The sequence below is a fragment of the Microplitis mediator genome, chromosome 7 (genome assembly GCF_029852145.1).
Source record: "Microplitis mediator isolate UGA2020A chromosome 7, iyMicMedi2.1, whole genome shotgun sequence".
In the NCBI taxonomy this organism is placed as follows: domain Eukaryota; kingdom Metazoa; phylum Arthropoda; class Insecta; order Hymenoptera; family Braconidae; genus Microplitis; species Microplitis mediator.
In genome coordinates, this window is record NC_079975.1 from 13,443,351 (window position 1) to 13,471,285 (window position 27,935).

General features: G+C 28.7%; 5 protein-coding genes across 9 annotated transcripts; 4 read left to right on the plus strand and 1 right to left on the minus strand.

Annotated features, from left to right (window-relative positions):
* Positions 1-1,799: 1,799 nt before the first annotated feature.
* On the plus strand, positions 1,800-7,077 carry LOC130672155 (ataxin-2 homolog). 2 transcript variants are annotated; one of them, XM_057476503.1, is made up of 7 exons: positions 1,800-2,307; positions 2,401-2,513; positions 2,695-2,803; positions 3,112-3,438; positions 3,510-4,862; positions 4,924-5,104; positions 5,208-7,077. In XM_057476503.1, exons 2-7 carry the CDS (start codon positions 2,476-2,478, stop codon positions 5,741-5,743), a joined length of 2,544 nt encoding a protein of 847 aa, XP_057332486.1. In that variant the 5' UTR covers positions 1,800-2,307; positions 2,401-2,475; the 3' UTR covers positions 5,744-7,077. The 2 variants fall into 2 exon arrangements, with proteins under 2 accessions (XP_057332486.1, XP_057332485.1); XM_057476502.1 differs by having other exon boundaries at positions 1,800-2,513.
* A 945-nt stretch (positions 7,078-8,022) lies between these two features.
* Positions 8,023-12,811, plus strand: LOC130672157 (probable ATP-dependent RNA helicase DDX55 homolog). The gene is made up of 7 exons (XM_057476506.1): positions 8,023-8,127; positions 8,212-8,825; positions 8,891-8,998; positions 9,059-9,331; positions 9,423-9,781; positions 10,842-11,739; positions 11,824-12,811. Exons 2-7 carry the CDS (start codon positions 8,703-8,705, stop codon positions 11,860-11,862), a joined length of 1,800 nt encoding a protein of 599 aa, XP_057332489.1. The 5' UTR covers positions 8,023-8,127; positions 8,212-8,702; the 3' UTR covers positions 11,863-12,811.
* An 824-nt stretch (positions 12,812-13,635) lies between these two features.
* Positions 13,636-18,169, plus strand: LOC130672156 (testin). The gene is made up of 4 exons (XM_057476504.1): positions 13,636-13,967; positions 14,217-14,418; positions 14,485-16,193; positions 17,785-18,169. Exons 1-4 carry the CDS (start codon positions 13,893-13,895, stop codon positions 18,142-18,144), a joined length of 2,346 nt encoding a protein of 781 aa, XP_057332487.1. The 5' UTR covers positions 13,636-13,892; the 3' UTR covers positions 18,145-18,169.
* A 1,329-nt stretch (positions 18,170-19,498) lies between these two features.
* On the minus strand, positions 19,499-22,232 carry LOC130672158 (uncharacterized protein DDB_G0283697-like). Its single transcript, XM_057476507.1, has 5 exons — positions 21,861-22,232; positions 21,259-21,586; positions 20,130-21,188; positions 19,797-20,058; positions 19,499-19,721 (listed from the first exon to the last, which is right to left on the minus strand). The coding sequence occupies exons 2-5, from the start codon at positions 21,568-21,570 to the stop codon at positions 19,591-19,593; spliced, it is 1,764 nt and encodes a 587-aa protein (XP_057332490.1). The 5' UTR covers positions 21,571-21,586; positions 21,861-22,232; the 3' UTR covers positions 19,499-19,590.
* A 2,295-nt stretch (positions 22,233-24,527) lies between these two features.
* On the plus strand, positions 24,528-27,588 carry LOC130672159 (NAD-dependent protein deacylase Sirt4-like). Of its 4 annotated transcripts, none has more exons than XM_057476510.1 (3): positions 24,528-24,573; positions 26,497-26,773; positions 26,834-27,588. In XM_057476510.1, the coding sequence occupies exons 1-3, from the start codon at positions 24,543-24,545 to the stop codon at positions 27,447-27,449; spliced, it is 924 nt and encodes a 307-aa protein (XP_057332493.1). In that variant the 5' UTR covers positions 24,528-24,542; the 3' UTR covers positions 27,450-27,588. The 4 variants fall into 4 exon arrangements, with proteins under 4 accessions (XP_057332493.1, XP_057332494.1, XP_057332491.1 ...); XM_057476511.1 differs by having other exon boundaries at positions 24,528-24,561; XM_057476508.1 differs by lacking the exon at positions 24,528-24,573 and adding an exon at positions 24,580-24,729.
* Positions 27,589-27,935: the final 347 nt, after the last annotated feature.

Consider the following 27,935-nt stretch of genomic DNA (forward strand, 5'->3'; position numbering starts at 1 on the left):
ATTTTTTATCAATATTATTTTAAAATATTTTAGGTAATCAAAAGAATGTTGCCATAGGCTGATAATATAGTGAATTTGTCCGGATCAGTTTCTTAATAAAGCACAAGGAAACTTAAGACTCTTAAGTCTCCATGATCGAGCATTACATGAAAAATTAATGTAAAAACGTTTTAATTTTGAATATTTGATCCACTAATAAAACAGAATATATATTTAATATATATAGATATATTATGATACATATAAATCTTTGAGCATTAATGAACGTTTACATCGGCTAAATATAATTCCTCAGTAGTAAAATCTAAGGGTGATTTTCACACCGAAACATTTTTCCAGCAATGGTGATTCGCTCTCAAAAGATATCAGCTGATGATTGGTCGAAGTAGTTATCATAAAAAAATTAGATCTAAAAAATTCGCGGTTGCATGTTTCCGTCACTGACCATAGTTAAACTCGATGTATTTAAATATGTATAAATACAAAAATTGAATTTATTAATTAAATTTTATTTTTTACAATGAAAGGATAAATTGTAATTATATTTTTTTTTCATTTCAAGTGTTGCAATATTTCTTAAATAATCAATTGTGAGTGTTTTTGCGGCAACCAATTTTTTAGATTCTTAAATTTATTTAAAATATCTGGCAGGTTCGAATTATTCCTCGGAATCCGTACACAGTAAAAATTATCGTATATCAGTGTTAAAAACGGTCCGTGTTAAATTTTTTTTATATTTTGTGTTAAATAACATATTTTACTGTGATACTTGAAATTTGAAATCCATCTTCTACCTAAAACTTTAATAGTGTTACCTATATATAATATACTACATAAATCGAAATTATCAACATTTATTAAGTGTTACTTTAAAATTAATACTAAATTATGTTGAAAACTCAATCGATAGTCACGGAAAAATTATGAAAAAAAATAAAAGTGAAATCGACATTTTATAGTGTCAATTTAGTGACTCAAAAAATTTTATTATTAATTTAATAAATTTACTACTTACTAAAACCTGGAATGTTTACTTTCATAAATAAGAATCAAAAAGATTTAGTTATAATTTGATAATTTCGAATTATTTTATGTAATGTAGAAATTATTTTTTCGTTAAATAAAAATGGTTTTTTTTTTTTTTTTTTTTGTGTCGCCACTGACATTTAAAAAGTGTTGAATTTGCTTCTGGTATTACCCGAATTTGATGTTTAAATTCAACCCACATAGTCTGTGTCAAAAAATTACACAATACTTTAAAAGTCCACACAAGCTGAAAAAAATGATTTCCGAAAGTCAAAGGAAAACTAGTAATTTGTTTTCGAAACTTCCTACTGTGAAAATTAATAAAAATAGTTTTTATTTTATTAATTCCGATACAACATTTATTGAATTAATCTTCAAATTATTACAATGAGAAATTAAAGAAAAGATTTATTTGTCAACTAATCGATAAAAGTAAATAAATTTTGCTCAGCTTGTATATGTTAATTAAAATGAAAACATATTCAAAGGAATGAAAGAAAAAAAAAGTAATTTATGTAATTACAAAGTTATTGAAATTAAAAACTAGTATAACAATATGAAAAACAAATACGAATGAGAATGTCGCAATGAATTAAGCGCGCGATGCCAACAACTTTCCTAAAGTCGAAACAGGATTGGTCGTTAAATAAGAAAGAAGAGATTTTATTGGACAGTGAAAGCTCGCCTAAGAGTTTTATTTTTCACCGAGAGATCGAGACGAGAGAGAAATCTATATATGTTAAAGTTTATTCTCTTGTTCACCACATGTTGATTAATAATATAAAATTCGATAAGCGTGAGTGGAATCGGAAGTCGTGGGTGTTATCTTATGAATGCTTAGACGCGTAAGTTACGCGATAAACGTAAAAACGTGACTGCTCCCGTTCCTTTTTAAAAACATCTCGCTCTCGGAAGGATTCCAGCGAACTAACAAGAAACGAGGCAACGAGGGGTAGAAGTGCGCTGAGTTACGTCACACGCGACATTAGAATTATAATTTTCGTGGTGGCCCAAGTTGGTCGTCTCTCTCCCCAATTGTCAGTTATCTTTGCCACGAGGTGTGGCTAGTGATTTATATTTTATTTTCGTAAACAAAAATCCATCTTAATACACAGTAATAAGTGTGTTTACTAGCACACACCTTGTCTCAAGTAATCTAGGCGCGTCATCAGCATAACCTCTAAATTCAATCGTTCATGTTGCTAAATTATACGGACTTAATTGACCTTTGTTATCGTACATAAATTAATTAACTTCAAGTTTCTCAGTGGCATTATTGCAGTGAGTTTATTTTATTTTTATTTAAAACTTAAAATTATTTTGTTATATTAAAGATTTAATCGGAAATTATTCAAAATTCCGGTCCCCACTAAGAAACGAGAAGGCGCCCTGCGAACAGGCGATAGATTTCTGCAAATCAGTGACCAAGATTTTTCCTCAATAGATACCATGAATAACAAAAGAAAAAATCGTTCCAATCCAACTAGGTAATATATTTATCCTATTTTTATTATTTTATTTTATCCCTGTTCAAACTAATTTAAATTTATTTAAGTGACAGCTATTAAGTTGTCAGTCAACTGATAAGACTTAAATTTAGTTTTTATACTTTACTTTTGTTTATTCCTATAAACAATAATTTAAGCAACTAAATTATTTTAATTGTAGGTCCCCTCGAGCTCGAGGTCCTCAGGAGAGAAGTGTTGTTGCTGAAGGAGTTTACAATAATGCTCATTTTATGCATGCAATAACAAGTCATGTTGGCAACATAGTTCAGGTGATGAATAAATTTATTTTTATTAATTAATTTTTTTATGATACTGAAAGTTAGTTATAAGAAAATTTTATCATTTTCGATGAAAAAAATAAATACTGATAGACAAAAATTTTTAAAAATGCATGTAAAAAATTTTTTAAATTTTTCTTATGTATATTTAAAAAAAATTTTTTCGATGACAATTTACTTGATAATTAAAATCCTCTAAAATTGTCAGATGTCGACTTCTTTCAGTATCATTTTTAAATAAAATATTTAATCGCTCTTTTTTTTTCTCTTATTTAATTTTTTTTTTTTTTTTTATTTAGATTCAAACCCAAAATGGCTCATTGTACGAAGGTATATTTAGAACTTTTTCAAGCCAATTTGAAGTAGTTTTGGAAATGGCGCATCGTGTAGATAGTTCAGGGAAGATTTGTGTAGACACTGTGGTTGAAAAACTAATATTTAAACCACAAGATATAATTACAATGTCTGCTAAAGACGTAGACTTAGATTATGCAATTAGAAATACATTTCAAACTGATACATCAATTAGTAAGTTTAATGGTTTAGTGGGAGAAAAAGAACTTGAACCATGGGATGCACCAGCAACAATAAATGGCGATGACTATGAATTAGATGGAGGAAATTCTGTACGAATTCATTTGTTTATAAAATGGTTTAAATTTATAGATATATATACTAATTATTATTTATATTTTAGAATGGTTGGCCTGCTGATGAAATGTTCAGTAGAAACGAACAAGTATATGGTGTACAAACAACATTTGAACCATCTTTAGTCGGTTATACTCTTCCATTACATCGTAAAGACACTAAAGAATTCAAAGATCAAGAACAAAAAGCTGCTGAAATCGCGAATGCAATAGAGGCTCAACCAAATCACAAAGCTCGATTGGATCTTGAGAATGGTGATGAGGAAGAACGTTTCGCTGCAGTAATACGACCAGCTAACGAAGGAAAATATGTTCCTCCTGCTAAAAGAAACAGTGTCAATTCAGGTAAATTGACACGATCAACACCGCCACCACCATCGCCTGGTTCAGCAAACAATAAAAACATGTTTAATCATCCACCTCCTGGATCAACGGTAAATTCTTCTCAGCCAAGTAACATTCCATTAGGGGGCCCGTCAAATCATCCTTCAGTACAACATCCGGTAATGGCTATGCCACCAAGTGGTGTTGTTGTTGCTTACAATACACCACCACCATTTGTTCCTCCACCAACGACACAGCCTCCTCCCGTTGCAGCGATTCCAGTGATACCTCAAATCCAGCCTCAACATCAACATGGATCAACGATGTCACAAGTCACATTTGCTCCACAGCAGCCACCACCGCCAAATAAATTAAATCTAGAAAAAAGAGAACGTCCAGGGCGACAACAAGGTTATCAATCAGACAAAGCGCCTCCTGCGCCATTTCCACAAACTGCAACTTCTCATCAGCAACAACAACAACAACAACAACAACAGCAGCAACAGCAGCAACAGCAACAACAACAATCGCCTCATACTCCACACACCCCTATTCAGCAGCAAAATTCTCTTGAAGGTCAACGAAGTGATCTTCTCACTTCAAAATCTGATCATAGGAAAATTCCTACCCCGAGGACAAGAGATGAACAACATGCTGAATTACGACAATTTTCATCAGATTTTAAATTAAGTGACCAACAAACACAAGAAACTCAATCTATTCCACGAAAACAACAGCAATCACATCAAGATACACATACACAACAATCTATGCAACCGTCACATCATCCACCAGTTCATCAACATCAACAATCATTACCACAGCCTCCACAGCATCAAACGTCTCATCAACAGCAACATCAAATTGTACAGGAAGAAACAATAGTTGTTTCTAAACCTCCATCAGGTCCTGTACCTATACGGCCTACAACACCACCTCAAGTTCAACAACAAACTACACCGCCAATGCAGCCAAGTCACGAGCCAGCCGTTGAAAAATTAACGACAACCTTCAAAAAGTCAACATTAAATCCAAATGCTAAGGAATTTAATCCAAACGCAAAGCCATTTACACCGGTAGGCAATAATAATAATTAATATTTTAATTCAAATAACGAAGACTGATGATACGTTTCAGCGATCGCCAAGTACACCAACTCCAAGCAGACCACATACACCTCAAACACCCCAATATTCTGGAGCCATGCCTACTACAGTAGTTATGACACCAGCTTACGTCATGACAAGTCAACCACCAACCGGGTTCTCTCAACCTCAGGCCCAACCTGTAGCAAGGTTCCGGAAGGGTCAGTATTTAGGTACAAACACAAAGCTCTTGATTATATATTTATATATTACAAAAAAAATTATAAGTACCATAGACATCACTGGTTATTGAATTATAATTAAACTTTACTCTAGTACCAATGATGCAACATCGAGCGCCAGATATTGCATCACAAATGCAGGTAGCAGCCGCAACAGGGCAACCACTGCTTGCTCCTGCGCCACTACATCCATCATTTCAGGTGCCTTATCCAGGACAACCAACTTATCAACAAATGGTGCGTATGGTACAAGCACCACCACCGCCGCCACATATGGCTACGCCTTATCATCATCACCATGAGTCGCCTGGGCCTCAAAATCCTGGTATTCAATATATGGGTCACCACGGACATCCTCATCAACATCATGTAGGACAGCAGCCTCAGAGTCAAACACAATCGCCAGCTAATCAAAATCCTCAACATACACCTGGTGCATATAATCCATCGGGTACACCGCAAGCATCGTATCCACAGCCTCCACCTCAAGGTCACACACAAAACTACCCACTTATGTGTCCATTGATTCCACCACATTTATCAATTCCACCACAACACATGCCGTATTTACAACCTCAACCACCTGGTGCTCAACAAGCAATACCAGTTATTTTACCCCATAATCAGTAGCTACGACGGCGATTGAGAAGAGAGAAACGTTAGTATTTTAATTGAGACGCAAAATAATTTATATTAAAACATAAATAATCCTCTGAATAATTAAATCTATTTTATTAAATATAAATAAATATCTTTAATAAAGATTTATTTATTTAAACTTTTTACATCAGCCGTTTTAGGCGTCAGGTGTCAATTTTTACTACTGATGATTTGCATTTAAACTTTTTTTTAAATATCATTCTACATAATGCTCAAATACGTACCTTATTATTTATTTTTTATTGGGAACTAAGATCTCGAATAAATACAACAACTTTTTTTCATTCACACGAGCAAATTATTTAAATGCAGCATTAAGTGACACAGCCGTACGGCTTAAAGGATAAATAATAAAAAAAAAAATAATAATAATAATTTAAAAAGAAAACTGCGTCTCAATCAGTGTCTAATTATTGCACTATTACTATTCTCTCGACTCAGGAATGTTTACGTTCCCGTTTGTCGGCTCGATTGTCATTAAATCTGCAATCTTATAAACGATTTTTAAATCGGTAAAAAAAAAATCCACGTGAAATTGCGGGATTTTTTGCGTGGATTTTATTTAATTTCACGTCCCCGTTTGTTTTATTATTAATAAATTCAACTAAATTATTGCTTAGTAAAACAATTATTGTTAAAATCACAAAATTATTTGATTTAATCTTTCAATATATATTTTTTTTTATCTATAGATTCTTCATTTTTACTTTGCTGTTTAGTCAAAAAATTTTATTATTTTTCACCTTGAATAATATTTAGCCGAAAATAAAAAATTTAAGTAAAGTAAGCAAATGCAAATTAAAATTTCAAGTGCTGGATCACAAATAAGACCTTTCTAGGGAATTTCTCAACTTAATAAATGCTCGAAAATTTAATTATAATATTAAAAAATCTATGCACGAGTATAATTACCACATTATTGTAACCAAATAGCCATTATTGCATTATATAATTAACATAAAAAAAAAAACGTCTTGAAAACATATTTTGTTTATGTACGCGCTCGCATGATTTTGAAAAATATAAATTTCATCAACTTCTTGTTGTCATTGCGAAAAAAAGTATCGATTGCAGGTTACAATAATAAAAAAAAAGAAAATTTTTAATGTTTTCTTATATGTATAATTATAATGAGAATATTCCTGAGAGAGGTTAAATTATCTAAATTCAACAGACGTACTAGTAAATTATTAATATACTATCATGCAGAGTAATTAATCATCATATCTCTGCAATTTGTTAAAGTAATTTTTGTTACAAGATGCTAATTTTTGAAACTATTAAAAAAATAAATTAAAAAAAATCGCAGACAATTGAGTAAAATATAAGAGAAAAATTTTCTCAAATTTGTCTGCAGTTATAGAATAGACGGAAAATAATTATTTTATCATGCGAAAAAATAAATTAACTCGTGTACAAATGTTTAATAATAATATTTTATTTAACAATGAAATATCGACAATATTAATTATTTAAATTAAATTCTTTTATATCATTACTGTATGTAAAGTAAACAGCTAAACTTTGCAATTAAATTGGTATTAATATAATTATTATATTTGCAATATATTAATTAAATTTGTTATAAACGTTTGTAAACGAGTTACCCTATCCAAAAATTCCCATAGAATCCACTCAAATGCGACAAAAACTGCATAGAATCCTACAGAGTGTATTGGTTTCTATGCGGTCTTTGTCGCATTTAAGTGGATTCGATGGGAATTTTTGGATAGGGTAAGTAATTATAGAACCTAATATCAGAGAAGTCTGAAATTAAAAATGAATAATTAAATAATGTTATTAAATTAAAAATCAGTGAAAAAAAGAAAAAAATTTAAATAATATTGGTTGGACATTTGAAAAAATTAATTAATATTGAAATAATCATGGTATTTTGAGTTCATAAAATAATTAAAAGAGAATAAGATGAATACATAATAACGACGATATTAACGATAATATGAATGTGTGGAAAATGAATTTTCCTATTTACGAAACAAGCTTGCTACGAGGCATCGTTAGACACAAATTTTATATCAAAGAGATTTAAAATAAAACATCTAAATAAAACGAATAAGTAAAACACCATATTAATACATTTTTATTGTTTAAGTTGAATTTATTATTTTCCTCTCCTGTTTAGTTGCTTTTTAATTTACTTTTTTTGTTTGATTCGAAGTTTCCCGCGATTATTAAAAATATTCATTAAAATATAAGTATCTAAAGGCACGTTCAGAAATTTATTCAAGGGGATACAGTTGCATTCACAGATATCTGGTTACACCAGATGGACAATTCGACATCACCATAAAGCGTTAATAAATTCTGTGAAGAAAATGTAAATGCAGTGTCAGGTATTTTCTTGTTCCTCTAGTTTTAAGTAAATCATGTGGATTTTCACTTACAAACCATATGAGAATATATTTATCAATCTCTAGAGTTTATTTCTGAGCATCCCCTTAAATAGCCAGGATTGTCAGCTAAAGTTTGCTTTCATTTTGTCATCTAATAACGGCAGCAGATTTTGGACCAACTAAATTCCCAGTTTGATGACAGAATTTCCCGTCAATTTTACGACAAATATACATCAACTTCTTTCGTTCAGGCTCAGTTTGCTTGAGGAGGGGAGACGAGACCTTTATATCCTCCATACTTCAAAAGTTTTCTATTTAACTACAATGTGAGTTGTGAGTACAAAATACAGTGCAAACCGACAGAAAGTTGGCCGCTTTTAAATCTCGTTCTTTAAATACTAGTACTTTGCCGCCCGATACCAACAGTAGATTTTGGTTTCGAACAAGTTGAGTTTTCAAATTGACGACAATCTCCAGCCCAAGTGGAGGGAGGAATTTTATAAATACAGAAATAAATAAAATTAATTCATAACCTCAAAAGCTGAAAACACGTGGGTATAAATGTTATTAAAAATATGTCTAATAACTCTACAAATGGAATTAATAAGCAAAAATGGGAAAATTTAGGGGTTACTCTAAGTAATAGAGTTTTAAAAACTTTAAAGTTACTTAAGTTTCACCATCCAACTCCAATTCAAGTATGTATCCAACAAAATATATATTTAAAAATTTTTTATTTATCAAAATATTGCAATGATTTTAGGCAGCATGTATCCCTATTTTATTAAATGGAAAAGATGTAGCAGCAGAAGCTGTTACTGGAAGTGGAAAAACACTAGCATTTCTTATACCATTGATAGAAATTCTTCAGGTATTTATTTATTAAATAATTTATAAATCATTATTTTATAATGTGAATTTATTTTTATAGAAAAGAAGTGATGAATGGAAAGCAACAGAGATCGGTGGCATAATTATTTCACCAACAAGAGAATTGGCTACTCAAATAAGTGAAGTATTGAACCTATTTTTGAAAGACATTCCAAAATTAAAGCAAGTATTATTAGTTGGTGGTACTACAGTTAAAGAAGATGCAATAAAGTTAAAACAAGGTGCAAATATTATTATTGCTACACCAGGAAGATTAGAAGATATTTTTTCAAATTGCAAAGATGTTAATTTAGGAAAAGCAGTCAAATCATTGGTTACTACTCTATTATTATATCAAATTTTAAAATAAATTTGTAAGTGATATTAAGTATTAAATTTTAATATTTTTTATTCTATAATTTTAGGAATTATTAGTATTAGATGAAGCTGATAGACTTTTAGATCTTGGATTTTCGGCAACATTAAATACAATTTTAAGTCAATTACCACGTTTACGAAGAACTGGATTATTTTCTGCAACACAAACAAAAGAATTACAACAATTAATACGAGCAGGCTTAAGAAATCCAACAATAGTTGCAGTTAAAGAGAAATCTAGTGTTTCTACACCAATATCACTAAATAACTATTATGCTATCGTTGAACCTGATCATAAAATTGCAACTTTAGTTAATTTTATAAAATCAAAGGGCACTGATTTAAAATATATGATATTTTTTTCTACGTGTGCATGTGTAGATTATTTCAGCCATGTATTAAAATTGTAAGTATTGATTTTAAGTAATTAAATATTTTATAATTGTGTAATTTATTTAGATAGATAAAGATTTTATTTGGCCATGAGATCGAAATTTCTTGTTGCCGTTCATACAAAATAATACATTAAATCAATATATAAATTTAAATTATAATATATAATAATAACAATAATAAGCTAACAGTAAAAAATAAGCTTCAACATCAAGTCCATTTAAATTCGAAGTTAATTTATTATCATCAATTATCGAAATGATTTATCATATTATGCTAGATGACTAGTAAATAAACGTAAATATAGTCTTGATTTGCGTCTCCCCTACGCAGCATAGGCTGTAAAAAAAATTAACTTATTTTTTAATAACCCTAGAAGCATTGTCTTAAGCAAGTTATTCGAGGAAAGTCTTTCAGCAAGTTTCTTACGCATGATTTAAATAAGACTTAAACAAGTAGGATTTCATAAGTATACTTGCCAAAAACTTCAGCAAGTCTTGCTTAAGATACTTCTTAAAGACTTACGAAATCTTTAGAAACAGCCTGCAGCAACTTTTAATCAATAGATAACAATGTCAGAGTTCTAAAACTCAAACGCAGTGCCTATAGCTAATCCAGTAGTCCTCATTTAAATTTAAAGTACTACAAATTGATAATATTATCAAACGATAAAATTATATCGAACATTAAGTAAGCACTACTGAATTAACTATACTAATTATGGATAGACGGCTCGCGATGTAACGAAGAGGGTAGCCATGTCCAGGTATCTTAAGCAATTTTACAGCAAGTCTGAACTAATGCATCTTGAGCAAATATCTTGTTTCAAGCAAATATTGCTACAGGTTTACTTAAACGTATCTTACGGAAGTATCTTATCACAGACTTGTTCTCGACTGATGATGCAGGCTTGCTGAAGACTGGTGGTACAGATTTATGTAAGACATCCTTAAAAATGCTAGTAGGGAATTGGCCCTGATTCACATAAATCATTTGTTTATTTAAATTTTATTTTATTTATTTGAATTTTATTTTATTTATTTACATTTTATTTTATTTATTTAAATTTATAGTATGTTTCCTGGCAAAATGATATTTTCTTTGCATGGAAAAATAAAAGATCGAAGAAACAGTATATTTGAAGAATTTCGTAACATTGAAGCTGGTATACTTATATGTACTGATGTAATGGCCCGAGGAATTGATATTCCAGAAGTGGATTGGGTTTTACAGTACGACCCACCATCTACTGCAAGTAACTTTGTACATCGTTGCGGTAGAACTGCGCGAATTGGTCATCAAGGCAATGCATTACTTTTCCTTTTACCAACCGAAGATGCTTACATTGAATTTATCAAACGAAATCAAAAAGTTGAATTAGATAAATTGGAATTAAATACTCCTGCAGAGCTTATTCAAAAATGTTTAGATTCTATGAGGAATTCACAGCTTGATGATAGGCTTTTATTTGATAAGGGCAATTGTGCTTTCGTATCATATATACAATCATATAGTAAACATGAATGTAATTTAATTTTAAGATTGAAAGATTTAGATCTTGGTTTGATAGCAATGGGCTTTGGTCTTTTACGAATGCCACGTATGCCAGAAGTTAAAAATCGTGACACATCATCTTTTATAGAAATGAATATTGATATTAATTCAATCGGATATAAAGACAAACAAAGAGAAGAAAAACGATTGGAGAATCTTAATATTTATCGTAAAACAGGAATTTGGCCTAGCAAGGATAAACGAAGGATGAAAAATACAGAACCTTGGTCTGAAACAAAAAAAAAAAAAGTGGAAAGACAAGATAAACGTATAACTAAAAAAGATAAAAAAAGTAAACGAAACGAAACTAATGGATCCGCTAAATCGATAAAGAAAAAAAGAAAAGGACCTTCACAAGAGGATTTAGATGAATTATCTAAGGATATTGCATTGATAAAAAAATTGAAGAGAAAAAAGGTGAGATTTGATACTGTATTATATGATTGAAACTAATTTTAAAGTTTTGTTAACAAAATATTTTAAAAATCATTTTTATTGCAGATATCAGATGAAGATTTTAATGAAGCTTTTGGAGTATAATATGTACATAATTAAGTATTTATTTATTACTTATTCCTATTAATATACAAATTTAAAATAATAAAATTTTAATTACAATCGAAAAGTAATGGGAGATTTTTTAAACATAGATTATAAGTAATTAATTAAATTTCATTAGTTTTCTAAAGTCAAAAAAATTTCTAAAAGGTTTCGAACTCTACTAAAGCGGAAAATCTTTGCGAGCCACTAAATTTATTATAAACTAGCCGTCATCCGCAGCTCCGCCTGCGTACATTATGTGATATTTATATTGTTGTTAAAAATTTCGATGAAACTTCCTTCATAGTTGATTTTCGAAAAAATAACAATAATGGTAGATACTTATAAATGTAAGGAAATTTTTTTACGAAGTTTAAGCTTGGATCTTAAACTTAAAAAACGGGATTGTTTTCATTTGTGACTCTGCCGCAACACCTTCGGAGTTAATTTTCGGAAAAACAGCAGTAATGGAGGGTGCTTGTTAGTGTAAAGAACATTTGTTTCCTAGTTTAAGTCTCACTGTCTGATAGTTAAAAAAAAAAGAGCCATCCGGTCATACCGGGAATGGAAAAGTTTTATACTTCTTATTTCAATTAATTTAAAAATTTCATTTTTTGGAAGATTTTATTAAGAAATCTGCGTACTATATTTCTTACAATATCATTTGAACAATCATTAATGAGTGTTCATTTCTTTTTTTAATATTTTCAATTTATCAAAGCAACGATGTCAACGGGGAAAATTCTCGTGTAAAATTACATTTTTATCTTTTAAAATTTGTAAAAAGTACCGTATAGACTTAATTGCGATCTTACAAAATTGATTATTATACCTCTGAAGCGCCATAAAAAATAAACTAATTAGTCGAAAATAAAGTTATAATACTGTTAATTAATGCTTATTTTATAAAGTATAACATGAATTTTTTTTTTTTTTTTTTAATTTTCAAGACAATCAAACGGCTAGAAGAAATCGTAGAAATAATAAGTTATATAGCGAAATTCATAACTAGAAAAAATTAAAAATACCCACAAGCCCCGAATTAATTGACCGATTTTGCTCATCTTCGAGCTTGATCAAGGTAATCGCCCGAAGAAAAAGTGTACCGAATTTCACAATGATCCGATAAGAATTGTAGCCACAATCACTCGGGCATAGCGCGTCATATCACATATACAACTAAACTTTTGAACTGATCGTATTTTTCGATAAAATAAAACATGTAACTAAATTTTTTGAAAATTGCGACATGAGACCCTCTACAATAGCTATATTTCTCCAAGAGTAATCGGCTTAGAACGATTATTTACTGTATAAGTTTCATTAATTTCATTGAATGTGAGAAAAAGGATTTATGATATTCCACTTTAAGGTCCGCAATAACAATTAAAATGCAGAATAAAGATCTATCGTGTGTCAGCTCTATACTTGAGAAAAGACTTCTATTTTGTTTATTATATTTTTGTTTTTATTTTTATTACAATGAGAGATAATTTTCTAAAAATGGAACATGAAAAAAAAAAATTGTTATTTTGAAACACTCATGTAATGTATAATAAAATATAGTATATAGTATGCATATAAAAATTTTTTCAAATTGTAACTGATTTTCGTTTAAATGAGTATTGAAAAAAAATTGTGTTAAACTTATTGTATAAGTTTTTATTTAAATATTATAAAACAAAAATGTCAATCAAATCATAGACAATGTATTTTTGCTATTTATACTAATAAAAAATTTTTCTTGTTTACTTTTGCTATACTCGCGTATATACATTCAACATTTAACATTCAACACAGTGGTACAGCTGTGACTCAATGCCCTGTAAAAAGAGTGGGGCGATATGAGTCAGACTGGGGTTTTAGAGCGTACAGCATAAACGAGAAGAAACGATGAGTCTTATTCCAGTCAGCATAAAAGACTTTAATATGAGGCGTGTAATAGAATAAATAGATTATCATTAAACTTTAAATTTTTATCATTAACTAAGAGTATATTTTTCTACTTTTTACTAAATTATTTTTAAGAAATGGAATTAAATGCCCAAGTCAAAGAAGATGACCGTCCAAAGTGGCTTTTGGAGCTGGAAAATCGTAAACGAAAAGTATGTCAATTTTTTTTCTTATCCTAATAAATATTTTATCCAGACTAAAAATAAATAATTGTATTGTTAAAAAAAATTATGCCAGTAAATAAAAATAATATTTTTATATTTATTGTTTATTATCTGTTATTAATTAATTGATAAGATTATTTTATGCAGAAATAACAAAAAAAATTTTGAATTATATTATTTTTCATGAGATAAAAATATTGAATTTTATAAGTAATTAAAATTAATGAATTTTCTCAGCCACGATTAGCTCATGAAGTTGGTGCTGGATCTCCGTGTATTAAATGTGAATCTAATTGTCCAGGACTTGATTTACATTTTTGGCGAAAAATATGTAAAAATTGTAAATGTGGACATGATGATCATGATGTTCCTATTGATGAATTTCCACAATTTGATTTATTATTCGGTTCTTCGGGAAAATCTAAACGCAAATTAATTGGTAAATAAATTATTTTTTGTATTAATTAAATTAAACTACTAAATTTTTATTTAATCAATTTTTCAGTTCTTAAAATAAACAAACAACAAGTGGATAATGAAGAAACTTTTGAATGGGCACCACCGGATACGACAAAAGAACTTGCAGCAGATTATATGAAAGCTTTGCCAGAAGATAAATTACCCATTAAAGGATCAGTAGGAGCTGCTTTGAGAAAACAACAACTTCAGAAGCAACTTCCGTTACATGACATTGATCATAAAGTATGTGATGAATTATCAGATTCAGAGAGAAAACAATTTGAAAAATATCTAGAAAATTTAAAAAAATACGTTGGTCAAGGAAAAGTTTCTAAGATAATAACAGCAAAACCTTTTGAAAAATCTTTAGTAACACCAGCAAATGCTTCAGAATGCTTTACACCTAAACATAAACCAAGTTTAATAAATAGCCAACCATTAAACCTTCGTACTCCCAGTAGTTTTATACCTAAATCTATGAAATCATCATACTCTACTCCATTGGCATCACAAGAAGAAATTTATAATCCAAATCTAACTTTCAATACATCAGTAAACGATCCAGAAATAGCTCCGAGAATACTTGAGACTCTTCGTGGCCCACTTTTAGGACAAATTACCAATGACAGTCATAAAATGGCTAGATATCATCATATTATTGAAAATATGAAAAACGAAGGAAAAGTTGCTGCGGCTGATTCTGTTTCTGGTAATCGTAATTTTGCATTAAATATTTCAAATATTACTCAACTGCCTCATGATGAAAAATGTTATCCTATTGGATCAATGGAACAAAATCTAGAAACGATAAATAATAACCCAGATAACGAACAAATTAGAACAGATACAGTAGTGCCAACGCCGTCTTCCATAATTGATTCTATTCATTCCAATAATCATAATTTACCATTAAATTTTGCCCAATCTAATTTACATTCCGATAATTATCAGAAAAATGAAAATATTAATAAAAATAAATCACAAACTGAATTTAACGCTTTAGATTTTCCACAATGGTCAACAAAATTAACAACACCATCAATAAATTCATGTGAATCGATTTCTCAAGAAAATAAAAATTCATTATTAGCAGACAAATTGTTATCAGATGCACTTTTACCACCAAGCGCAATTAATTCTGCAGATATTATTGGAAGTACATTGGACGAAAAAGAACTTTCATATATTCGCGAAAAACTTTCATCAAAATACAGTGGTAAAGAAGAAGAACCTATTGATATAAATAATTTATCAAGATCCCGGGAATTAATAAGAGATAACGGAGAAGAAAAAAATATTAAAAGTTATTTAAACCATAATGCAGAATCTAACAATCAAAATATTCATTCAAAACCAATCCACGCTCACTTAAGTAGTTGTAATAGCCCTGGAAATTCAATTATTAGATCAGAGCAACTTAATAATCCTGTATTTCCTGAAGAAGCCTTTGGTAAAACAAAAAATTTCGAGAGAGATTCAATTATTGATAATCTGAGTGACGCAGTGAATGATATATCGATAAATCAATCAAAAGTACAGAAATGTCATAAATGTCAAGAAGGAATTGTTATTAATGATGTTGTTGTAACCGCTGAGAAAGCTAAAAATGCTGTATGGCATCCTGGATGTTTCGCTTGTTCAACTTGTAATGAATTACTTGTCGATTTAGTTTACTTTTATTATAAAGATAAACTTTATTGTGCTCGAGACCTTGCTAATTTATTAGAAATACCAAGATGCTTTGCATGTGATGAGGTAATATGATTTTTACTTTAACTATTATTATTATTTATTCATTTGGTCATAAGACTCCTTACGGCCATCCAAAAAACATAATATTACATAATAGTAAACATAGTAGTTAAATAATGAACACGAAAAATAATAAGATTAGTATAATTATTCCATTAATCATCTTAATTAGCTATCATTCGATTTAAGAACTATTCTCTCGGTAACTCATTCTATATTCTAATTGCATTAATTAAGAGCGATTTGTCGCATTTCGTGCTGTGGCATCTTGATGGCATCAGATAATCTCGACGGATATCACTTCTGCAAAAACGAGTTTCTAACACACACAATCTTTCATAAATAGTGACTTTTGATTTAAATATAATATTTTGTAAACTAAACATCAAAAGAAAAATTCCCGCCTTAATTTTATTAGAGTTAGCCATCGTAGATTATTATATTATGTCGTAACATGCTTATATTTCGATATTTACAAAATATAAAGAACACAAGCAGTGAGTTTTATTTAGATCTTTAGTTGTTGTTTACCAATTGTATCGGTGTAATCCCTATCAAAAAAATCCACGTGGGAATCCAGCTCAGATTCCCATGTAAATTCCGATATGGCGTTTTCGGATGAATTTCCATATAGTTTCCTTAAAGAATCTAGCATAGATGCTTACGTGGTTTCCTATGGAAATCCGCAGTATCCTAAATCCATACGGGAATCTAGTATGGATTCCTATGTGAATTTTCAAAATTATTTCCCATAAAAATTCAAAGCATGCGAAAACCCATGGAGGGACCTAGTTTAGATTCCTATGTGGACATACAAGGTTCGCAATGTATACTGAATTTTTTCATAGAAATCCAGATATCCAGGTTCCTATACGGATTTATAACATGGGAATCCAGATATTCAAGTTTCTATGTTTTTTTTTGTATGGGAGTCCAGATATCTATTGTTTTCTACATCGATTCTTATATAAATCCGTACTTCCCTGTGTTGATTCTCATGGATTCTTATATAAATCCATACTTTCCTACATGGATTTCTATGGATTCTCATATAATTCTACATGGATTTTTTTGATAGGGCAGTTATATCAGTGTATAGCTATGCAATAGTCAAATATAGGGAGTATTAGCATGTTAATTAGTTTTATCTTTGTTAGGGAATTAAATACATCACCATTAATTTTAAGGTGAGCAAGAGCCCTTATACATCGTTTACAAACTTCTGTTACTTGCTCTGACCAAGATAATGTGTTATCTAGAATAACATTTAAGTGTTTAACCGATTCAAAAAACTCAATCTCATCAATAGACATTACTATCAACTAAGATTTTCAGAGCAAATGTACAATAATCAGTATTTAAATTTTGCGCAGTACCAAAGATAACAACTTTCGTCTTATCTAGATTTAATTTTAACCCATTTTTCAAACACCATAGCTGTATTTCTTTAATTTTAGCGTTAAGAATATTAATACAGTCCGAAATATTTCCCAATTTACATATTTAGTAAATAACCAGTCATCAGCATCGAATAAATGTTTTATTACAAAATTAATTAATTTCTAAATGAATACTTATTTTATTTAAATTTCAGCTAATCTTCGTAAGAGAATATACTGTAGCAGAAGGACATAATTATCATGTTAAACATTTCTGTTGCTGGGATTGTGACGTTCCATTAGCTGGACAACAATATATTTCAGAGAATGATCGTCCTCTTTGCTTGGTTTGTTATCAAAAAACTTATGCCAAAATATGCGATAAATGTCGTCAAGTTATAGCAGCTGATCAACAAGGCGTAGCTGTAAAAAATCTAAACTTCCATGCGTCTGATGAATGTTTTTGTTGCGCTACGTGTAAAAAAAGTCTATTAAATGGCAGAATGGCGATTAGAGAAGATAAACCATTTTGTTGTAAAGAATGTATAACTGTCTATCTAAATACTAAAAAATAATAAATATTTTATAATGCACATTAAACATTTTTTAATTTTTTTTATTGCAGTTATTAAATAAATTTCAACTCTGAAACGTGAAGCGCTTTAATATTTTCTGTTTCTGTTGAACAAATTACTATATTACACACCAAGGTAGGAAAGTAGAACATTTCAACTCACGCATATAATTGCGTACCTGAGCAAAAGCGAAGGTGGTAAACACACGGATTGGAACGTTCTACCCTCCTCTGTGGTGTGTAAATGATTTTTCACCATAGCTGCACCAAAGTATAAATTCCTACCTTGTTTAGGGGGAAGAAAATCGTCCTTTTCTTTTATTAGAAAACAAATGATGAAACGTAGCACATGCGCCATTCTCCCCACAAACAGGCAAAATGGGAATTTATTAAAAAAAAAAAATTTTTTTTGTTTCATCATATTTGTTTTATTTTAAAGTAATATAACAATATGAAATTGAACATTGATAAATTTTCACTTTACAATTTACACTTTTCAATTATTAAAAAAATAAAATTTTAGTATTATACAATAAATTTTTGTCTGAATCATTTAGTATGAGTTTTTTTTTAATTAATGACAGTTTACAGCAGCGGAGTTTTGATTTTATTATATTTATTATGCTTATTGGTATCTTATTCTCATTCGTGCATTAAGTATCATGTTAAATGAGTAATCACGATTAACATTGCACGAATTGCTTTAGAATTTACGAAAATTTCTAATAGTAATATGTCAATAGTAAAAAGTTCAGTAGGCATCATTTCCTTAAGTGGCTTATCCACTATTGGTGGACACATGCTTTGGGAGGATCTATCAGTGTGAATTGAATCGACTGTAATATTACCGTTGGGTACGTTAGCAACAATATAATTTAAGTATTAATAACATGCGAGACATATTACTAGCTAATGACATAATGATCGTTGAATGATGAGCAATTTATTAACTATTGTTTTTACTATCAGGTACGGTCAGTAGGATGATGAAATACTAAATGATGTCAAACTAAAGTATACAAGTATAAAATATGTTAAAACTATACTTTCGAAATGTCAGCAAAAGTTTAGACATCTTTAAGATGGATTTTATAAATTTTAAATTATTCATATATCTTTATAAATATATTTGTACACAGAAAAAAAAAGGGTTTCTTGGCGCAAAAAATTTTTTGCATTATAAGTTAAAAACAAAAATTTTCTTAGGCCGAGAAAAAATTTCTTGCTGTAACAAATTTTTTTTCGTCCTAAAAAGATATTTGTTTCCAATTCATAATGCAAATTTTTTCGTGTGTCGAGAAATCCATTTTTTGTGTAAATAATATTTTTTTTTAAGAATTTAGATAATTGGATCCATTTTTATGTTAAAATTAAAATTTTTTATCAATAAAATGTTATTACTTAAGGAATAATAAAAACAAATATTTTAATCATAATTACTGAAAAATTATTCAGAGTCACTATCGATTACGACTTTAATTTTTTTGCGTATTGCTTGATGCCGAGTAGGCGAAATTGGCGGTGGAGTTGGAGACTTTTGTTTTTTTGGAGGAGCTCGTCTAGATCGAGTTACACGACCTGTTAAAATTAAGGAATGCATGAGAAAAAAATCGATAATTAAACAAATAAAATATTTTTTTATATTAATAATACCTTCTGATAAAATATTTTTGGGATTTAAAGAAGCAGCTTCTTGAATACGTTCACGTTTACGTTTAGCTGCCCTGCATTTTTCCAAAGTTGGCCGTCCAGAAACACCATTTTCTTTTAATAATTCTTTCAATTTATTAATCCGTTGTGTATCACTTTTACAACCAGACCAAAATCTTTTATAACATTGTACTCTTATACCTGCCTCGCGTATTAATTTTTTTAAGTTTGCAACTTTTTTCTCAAAAGTAGCTGCCTTGGTGGGCTAATAAAAAAATAAATAAATGAAATAATAATAAATAATAAGTTTACAAAACTTACTCTAGCCGCATTTACCTTTTTTTTTGTACTTTTATTTTTATCTCCATCTTTTTCATCTTCATCGCTGTTACTGTCATCATCATCTTCACTTTCTGATGATTTTTTAGATTCATCAGTACCATCAGATTCTACATCTTTAGTATTTTTCTTTTTATTATCGGTCTTTTCATTGTCATTTTCATCATTTTCCTCATCTTCAGAAGTATTTTTTTTTTTTTTAACAAGTTTTGAATTTTTATTATTTTTAGAAACTTTGGAAGCTTTCGAAGATTTTAATTTTTTATTCGATTTATCACTTTTAGTATCGACTTCATCGCTAACATCATTGTCATCTGAATGATTTTGGTTGTCTACTTTATGATTTACAACAGATTTTGATTTTTTTTTATCTTTGTTCTCTTCAACTTTAGAAATATTTTCATCATCTTTATCATTTTCACTTTCACTTAATTCATCTTCTGAAGATTTTCTAGTATTTTTTGCAGGACGACCTCGAGATTGCTTGGCATTTTTCGGTTTTTTAGTTGACGTTTGAACATTTTTTTTTTTCTTTATTTCAACATGATCTCGATCAGAATCACTTTCTGAATCCATATTTAATGGATAAATATAATTAATAATTTTTGATTCATTTTCTTTTTTCTTAATCTTTTTAGTTTTAACACTTGGACTGTCAGTATCTGAGGGAATTTTTTCATCAGAATTATCAGATTTTCCATCTGTTTTATTTTTTGTATCATTTTTTATTTTTTTTTCTTCCATGTCTTCATCTTCATCTGAATTTTCGGCTTCTGATACTTTCATCTCTAATGTTGAATCATTTGATGGTTCCTTAACGATAATTGTTTTTGGCCGAGTTTTAAATTCCTCTTCTTTTTCACTGTCCGATGAGGCCTCTTTCTCACTAGCACATTCTACCGAAAGTTCTAAGCCATCGACAACTTCAGAATCCTGATCATTATTTTTAATCTCAGATTTAAAATTATCTGTCTCGTCATTTATTTTTTTATTAACAGAGGCAAGTTTACTCATTTCATCCTTTGCATCAATTTCATTTAAAATAGATTCATCTTTCTGTAAAACAAAAATTTTTTTTTAATAAAAAATTAATAATTTGATAAAAGTACTGGATTAAAATAATTACTTCAGAGTCGTTTGATTCACTTGATGGTTTATTTTCTTCAGAATTTGTTTTATCTTTTTTAAGTTGTTTAATTTCTTCTTTATCAACATCTTTTTGTAGAGAATCATTCATTTTTTTAGAAGAAATATCATCGTCGGTTTTAGACTCATTTTTATTTTCTTCGACCCGAGGTTTTTTAATACATGCTTCATCAAGGTCATCATCCTCACGTGGACGTTTTTTTATGATTTCTAACCTGCTCGTATCATTATCCAACTCACATTCCGTTAAAATTTCCTTTTTTTTATCAGTATTTTCACAGTCCGACTCCATTATTCTTTATTTATGACTAAAATGTAGATAAAAAAAAAAATGATTAGCTCTAAGGAAAAAATCATATTTTTATTGTTGATTAATAATACGACTAATTTTCTAAGTTAATTAATTATTTAACTACGCGTAAAAATGTATAGATATAATAAAAAACCTCATTGTTATTGACGAAACGAACCTCGCATTATTTTTACAATATTTTGTAACCATTTTATTAGTCTTATATTTTTTAAATTTATAGATAAATAAATAGCCTGTATACATAATAATATATAAAAATGTAAACTTACTGTAATCCACGTTTTTGTTTGTAAATATTAGTACAGTAATATTTTTATCAGCTACTAACAATTTGCGCGGCAAAATATAATCACAACCTCTAATATTATTGCAGACCAAGCTCGTTAAATAACCGCCCAAATTATGTAGGAGAAGAAAATTCTTGGAAATGGATATTTACTTGTAGCCCCTTCACTTCTAAAAAATTAAATAAATGCGCATGCGTTCTATCCACACAAAAAGTACACAAATATACTTGTGCTTCATATAATTTTAATTTAAAACTAATTACAAACTGCTTATAATTAATTTAAATTCTACATGTGAAAAATTGATTCAATTTGTAATATATAAATGTATGACTCAAAATTTTAAGTGTCACAAAATTTATTTAGTATTTTCACTGTAGTATTAAGTTATACCGGTTATACAAAGAAAAACACGACGAAAGGTGTTGCTCTACAAACATCTTTATGTAAAAATTAATGATACTGAAATTAGCCGACGCCTATTAATTTTTTGATTTTTTTTTTTAAAGATAAATTAAAAAAAACAGTATTTAAAAAAAATTGCACCTAGTTTTTGTAATTTTCTACATGTGCATATTTAAAGTTTTCTTGCTTTTTGTCATTGATTTGTTGGAAAAAAAAATTCGAAAATTGTTTATTGTTTAATAACTTCAAGATCATAAAGATAAAAAAAAATACCAATAAAATTGTCTCAGCAAAAGAGTGTACCTCGGGTGTTTTCAGTTTTTACTCCCACTCTGGGTGTTCTATGGGCCTATAGCGTACGAGTATTTTCAATTAACGCGCCCGGCGACAAGTCGACAAACTTATTTAAATGCTCGTTTGGGATTACGGGTAGGGTAAGTGACCATCAGTGAAAAATTACGATGTTGGTCGATAAAGTAACCCAATTTACCCCGTTACAAATTATGTATAATTCTATATGAAAAATGCCCCGAAATAATTAAATTCTTTTACAATGTATTATATAATTCGTATATTTTTGTTCATATAGTAGATACTCTATAATTTTAATAAAATTAATTTTTTTTTTGTTCAGTTCAATTTCAATTTCAAAGGAAAATTATTTATAGAAACATTGATAATAAATGTTAATGCCATGATGTAATATCAACCCATGCCATAAATTAAAGGAACAGAAAAATTTTAGAAATTTTTTTGTGATTTTTGCAAAGCTGGAACTTCGTGAAAAATAATCGTATCGAGATTTGAAAAAAAGCATTTTGTAGCTTGAAATCTCGTTTCAATGCATTTTGATCAACTTTTTTTTAGAAATTCAGCCATGGCGCAAACATGAGAAATACCGCGAGACAAAAATTTTCGAAATTTTTTCTTTTCTTCGAGAGAGTCCACGGGCTGCGAAAAAAAATTTTCAGCTAAACCAATACATAGGTCGGTTAGAAAATTTAATCAGCTTTAATTTTCATTTTTTTGGAGATTCGTGCGACAACTTGTCGCTGAGATATCAGCCTTCAAAGGAAAAATGATTCTTTTGGGTTTGATCATCGATATTTCAGGTACCAATGATTGCACAGTAAATTTGGGGGCGGCGTTTAAAACTTGAACAAATTCTCTATAAGACCCTTCCATCATTTTTTTAATTTTTTTAATTTTTAACATCCATCAGAAGTACAAAAAATGCCTTTTTGGTTTTTTAGTAAATCAACCGCTACTCTACAATTATCGATGAAAATAATAATGTTGCCAGGTACTTTTTTACCCTCCAATAACCCTGTAAATTTTAAATTGATCTATCGAACCCTTTTGTCGGGGTCGATTGATCAAAGCTTTGCTAAACAATTAAAGGAACAAGTTTTGTTTTCCTCAAAATTAAAAAATAATTTTTTTTCGACTTTTCTTCCATTTTTGCGTTGGTTACTCAGTAAATGCAAAGAAAAGACAAAAAAAAAAAAAAGATTCGAACACGAAAAAACAAGTTTCAATTTGCTTTTTTTTTTAAATCTCGATACGATTATTTTTCACGAAGTTACAGCCTTGCAAAAGTCACAAAAAAATTTCTAAAATATTTCTGTTCCTTTAATTTATGGCATGGGTGTGTGATTCATGTAGAATTGTGTATAATTTTTTTTTACTCGGGTATAGAAAGCTTAATTCTAACAAAAACAGATTTTCTGTATAAAATCGCGCCAAGTACACGTTTAAAATTTTTTAAAAGTAAAATCGAAAAAATACCAAGTACCTAATAGAATTGAAAATCATGGAAAACATTTTCATAAAATTAAAAAAAAAATTGAATAACAAAATTTCAATGTACTTGGTGTGCATTACTAAATTTATTCGAGCAAAATTAATTTCTAATAAAATCAAAAAATGTTATTATTTTACTATTTTGTAAGCACACCAAGTACATTGAAATTTTGTTATTGAATTTTATGAAAATGTTTTCCATGATTTTGAATTATCTTAGGTACTTGGTATTTTTTCGATTTTACTTTTTTTTTTTACTTTTAAAAAATTTTTAACGTGTACTTGGCGGGATTTTATACAGAGAATCTGTTTTTGGTAGTATATATAAATCTCAATATTTGGGGCAGCAAAGATACTTACTTCGGCTTATTTCGGGTTTTATCTACAGTCCGTAGTAAAATCAAGTAAAACATTCGAGCAAAATACTCTTTAACTATTTCGAGTATAGACAGAACTATGTATTTTTACAGAAAATGTATGATTCAAGGTTAAATTATTGTTTTTTTTAGCAATAAAAAGTTACTAAAGTTTAATTGAATGAATAAAAAAAAAGTTTTATAAAGTATTTGGTGCAATTAATTTAAAATGAATGAAGTAATATTTTTTAATTCTCAAAAAATAAGTAGATCATGGTTGTTTTCTAGTAAGAAAAATTAATCATAATAAGTATTTTAATTAACTTTAATATGAACCAATAGTTTGTTACGTCTAATTTTTTACAAATCAGTGCTTGTTTAATTATTAAAGCTTGTTTAGAGCACCTAGTGTTGGCTGTATTTTTACTGATAATCTTGGTAATTTTGCTCCTGTCAGGGTTATTTTTTCATCCCCTGAAAAGTATACTTAGAATTCATTTTTACTCTTAATGTGGAAATCATTCAATTCGCAACAATTTACTGATTACACGAATGAAGAATCCAATTATTTGAGAAATGTTTAAATATTATTTTTTGGGGCAGACTAGGTTACCCTTACAAGATAAAGTTATTTTGGTTCAAAGTTGAAGCCTTAAAAAATATTTAATTTCTTTAATGTTAATTAAATTTAAATATTTATTAAAATACTTTTTTAATTACTTGTGCCGTTTAGTAATGGGTACTTGATATTTACTTTTGTATCTGAGAAATTTAATAACGTAATATGACAACTCTAACTATTAGTACTATAAAAAGTATGACACTAATTTATTTGTTATATTTAATATTAATGATAGATATTTTTTTAAACGCTTTTTCTTATTTTATGTCTAATAATTAAATCATTTGTTTTTTATTCTTAATAAATAAATACAAGTGTCCACAATCGGTATTCTGTCAATAGTTGGGTCTTTTACCTAATATAGAATTTATTCTTAATTAATAATTATTAATGTTTTTATAATAGATTTATTATTTTTAATTTTAGATACTCACTCACTCAATTAAATACTATTATTGTTTAATTTTTATGTTTATATAGAATCGTTAATTGTTCGTCCATTACCTGCCTCACTTCTCTAAATGCTTTCAACTTATCTGCTAAAAATATTATTGATACCCCAACTGTTTTCCTGAGTATTCTGGTCGATAATTTAAGTTTTACTGTTGTAGTACATGAAATTTCTATTTTATTATCTTTTCAAAAATCTAATCTTTCGAAATGAAAATAAATTTTAGAAATACTCAAAACGTACAGGTTCTGTTAAATTAATTATAATTAATTCTATAGAGTTAAGAAAATGAACACTAATAATTTGTATTACTCGCCTAATATTTGATTTGTCATTCCGAAGAAATAATTTTTTTTATCAAAAATATTGTCTGCATAACAATACAATTTCTCAACATTAAAATTACTATCAGACATTTAAAATAAAATTTTTTGTACTTCCAAACGGGAATGTAATTTGATGATGATGATGATTATTATTCTTACTATTATTAGTATTTTCAGTACTTTTAAAAATATTAATTAGAAAATAGAATAAAATTATATCATGCCAAAAAAAGGATAGAATCATATAGATTATGTTCTTATGTTTTATTTGAACAAAAAGAACAATCGATAATCGATAAAATTTATTAAAATGAAATTTAAAAAAATATACTTTTTATCATCAAAATCATAACAATATATAGCTAAAAACCTTCTTTGAAATACGCAGAATTTTGTGATATAATTTCATGTCAAAGTATTCAGTAGTTTTTATGTGATGCGCGTTCAAAAAGAAGACCTATCATTTTATAGATATAGATATCGAACGCCTAATATTTATTGCAAAGTTTAGAAAAATTCATTTATTTTTTAATTAAGTTGTGGATTATTATGAATGAATTATTAATTTGTTTTGTTAAATATTTTTTTCAATTAGTTTTTACAAGTATGTTCACTAATAATAATAATAACAATTAACAAAAATATTATTCTTTAGGTTTAAAAAATTACTCCAATCTTTGTTTTGTACCAAAATATGAACCACCAAAGCCAAATGATTTAATTCAACTTGAAAATTTCATAAAAAGTGAAGGAAAATTATGTGTTTTAACTGGCGCTGGCGTTTCAACGGAAAGTGGAATTCCCGATTACAGGTCAGAAGGAGTAGGATTATATGCTACGAGTAACAGGAGACCTGTTTTATATCAAGAGTTTAGGAATCATGATCATATTAGAAGAAGATATTGGGCTAGAAATTACATTGGTTGGCCAAGGTTAGCTACAGTACTTTTATAATAATTTAAAGATGAATAAATAATTATTAATTTTAACAGATTTTCAAAATTCAAACCAAATTTCACTCATCATATTCTCAAACACTTAGAAGATATGAACCTTGTATCATGTGTTATAACTCAAAATGTTGATGGATTACATTCAAAAGCAGGCAGCCGTAATGTAATAGAATTACATGGAACTGGCTACACAGTAATGTGTTTAAATTGTGATAATAAAATTTATAGACATGATTTTCAAAAGATTTTAGATAAATTAAATCCAACTGTTAATGCCGTTAGTAAAGAAATACGACCTGACGGTGACGTAGAACTTTCAGAAGAACAAATCCAAGGATTTATTTTACCACCGTGTAATAATTGTGGTGGAATATTGAAACCTGATATCGTATTTTTTGGAGACAATGTACCAAGACACACTGTTGAAAAAGTTCAAAGTGCTGTCGATAAAGCTGATGCATTATTAGTACTTGGAACATCTCTAACTACATTCTCAGGCTACAGAATTATTTTACAAGCAGAAGAAGCTAAAAAATCAATTGCAATTGTCAATATTGGTGACACTAGAGCTGATAAATATGCTACTATTAAATTGAATACTAGATGTGGTGAAGTATTCAAACAATTATTTCCCACTTTGAAATTTTATCACTAAATTAATGCATAACTTAGTAAGTTATTTGTTTATTTCATTTAATTTACGCCGATCAGCATTGTGCATAGAAAAATTAATCATATTAATTTTGAAAAAAAAAAAAAAAAAAGATAAATTATTAAACAATCAGTCACAAAAAGATATTGCGCCATATTGCTCGTATGATTATTATTAGCAGAATTAACCAGTACATAATGGCTTTTTTACATTCGCTGAAAACGATGAGAGGTACCCACTTGCCTGCGACTAATTAAGCTACTAATCTTAAATTGCTGGTGTGTGTCACTGATGCTGTTTACATTTTCTGACTGCATAAAGTAGCGTAAACATTGTATGTAAATAAATTATGTATATATTAAAATTATTATTTATTGCAATTTGTAAATAAATATATATAGATAATTCAAATACTATAATATAAAAATCCATAAAAAAATTATTTGAGTGAATTAAAATTACGATTTCATAACTTTAGTACAAATTAAT

Excerpts from the sequence above, each read along its gene's own strand:
- LOC130672155 (XM_057476502.1), top strand. The coding sequence starts at position 2,476 with ATGAATAACAAAAGAAAAAATCGTTCCAATCCAACTAG. Across the intron at positions 2,514-2,694 it reads AATCGTTCCAATCCAACTAG|GTCCCCTCGAGCTCGAGGTC; the intron begins GTAATATATTTA and ends TTTTAATTGTAG. Across the intron at positions 4,863-4,923 it reads ACGCAAAGCCATTTACACCG|CGATCGCCAAGTACACCAAC; the intron begins GTAGGCAATAAT and ends GATACGTTTCAG.
- LOC130672157 (XM_057476506.1), top strand. The coding sequence starts at position 8,703 with ATGTCTAATAACTCTACAAATGGAATTAATAAGCAAAAATGGGAAAAT. Across the intron at positions 8,826-8,890 it reads ACCATCCAACTCCAATTCAA|GCAGCATGTATCCCTATTTT; the intron begins GTATGTATCCAA and ends CAATGATTTTAG. Across the intron at positions 9,332-9,422 it reads GAAAAGCAGTCAAATCATTG|GAATTATTAGTATTAGATGA; the intron begins GTTACTACTCTA and ends CTATAATTTTAG.
- LOC130672156 (XM_057476504.1), top strand. The coding sequence starts at position 13,893 with ATGGAATTAAATGCCCAAGTCAAAGAAGATGACCGTCCAAAGTGGCTT. Across the intron at positions 14,419-14,484 it reads ATCTAAACGCAAATTAATTG|TTCTTAAAATAAACAAACAA; the intron begins GTAAATAAATTA and ends TCAATTTTTCAG. Across the intron at positions 16,194-17,784 it reads GATGCTTTGCATGTGATGAG|CTAATCTTCGTAAGAGAATA; the intron begins GTAATATGATTT and ends TTTAAATTTCAG.
- LOC130672158 (XM_057476507.1), bottom strand. The coding sequence starts at position 21,570 with ATGGAGTCGGACTGTGAAAATACTGATAAAAAAAAGGAAATTTTAACG. Across the intron at positions 21,189-21,258 it reads GTGAATCAAACGACTCTGAA|AAAGATGAATCTATTTTAAA; the intron begins GTAATTATTTTA and ends TTTGTTTTACAG. Across the intron at positions 19,722-19,796 it reads CAAAAATATTTTATCAGAAG|GTCGTGTAACTCGATCTAGA; the intron begins GTATTATTAATA and ends TAATTTTAACAG.
- LOC130672159 (XM_057476508.1), top strand. The coding sequence starts at position 24,672 with ATGAATGAAGTAATATTTTTTAATTCTCAAAAAATAAGTAGATCATGG. Across the intron at positions 24,730-26,496 it reads TAGATCATGGTTGTTTTCTA|GTTTAAAAAATTACTCCAAT; the intron begins GTAAGAAAAATT and ends ATTATTCTTTAG. Across the intron at positions 26,774-26,833 it reads AATTACATTGGTTGGCCAAG|ATTTTCAAAATTCAAACCAA; the intron begins GTTAGCTACAGT and ends TAATTTTAACAG.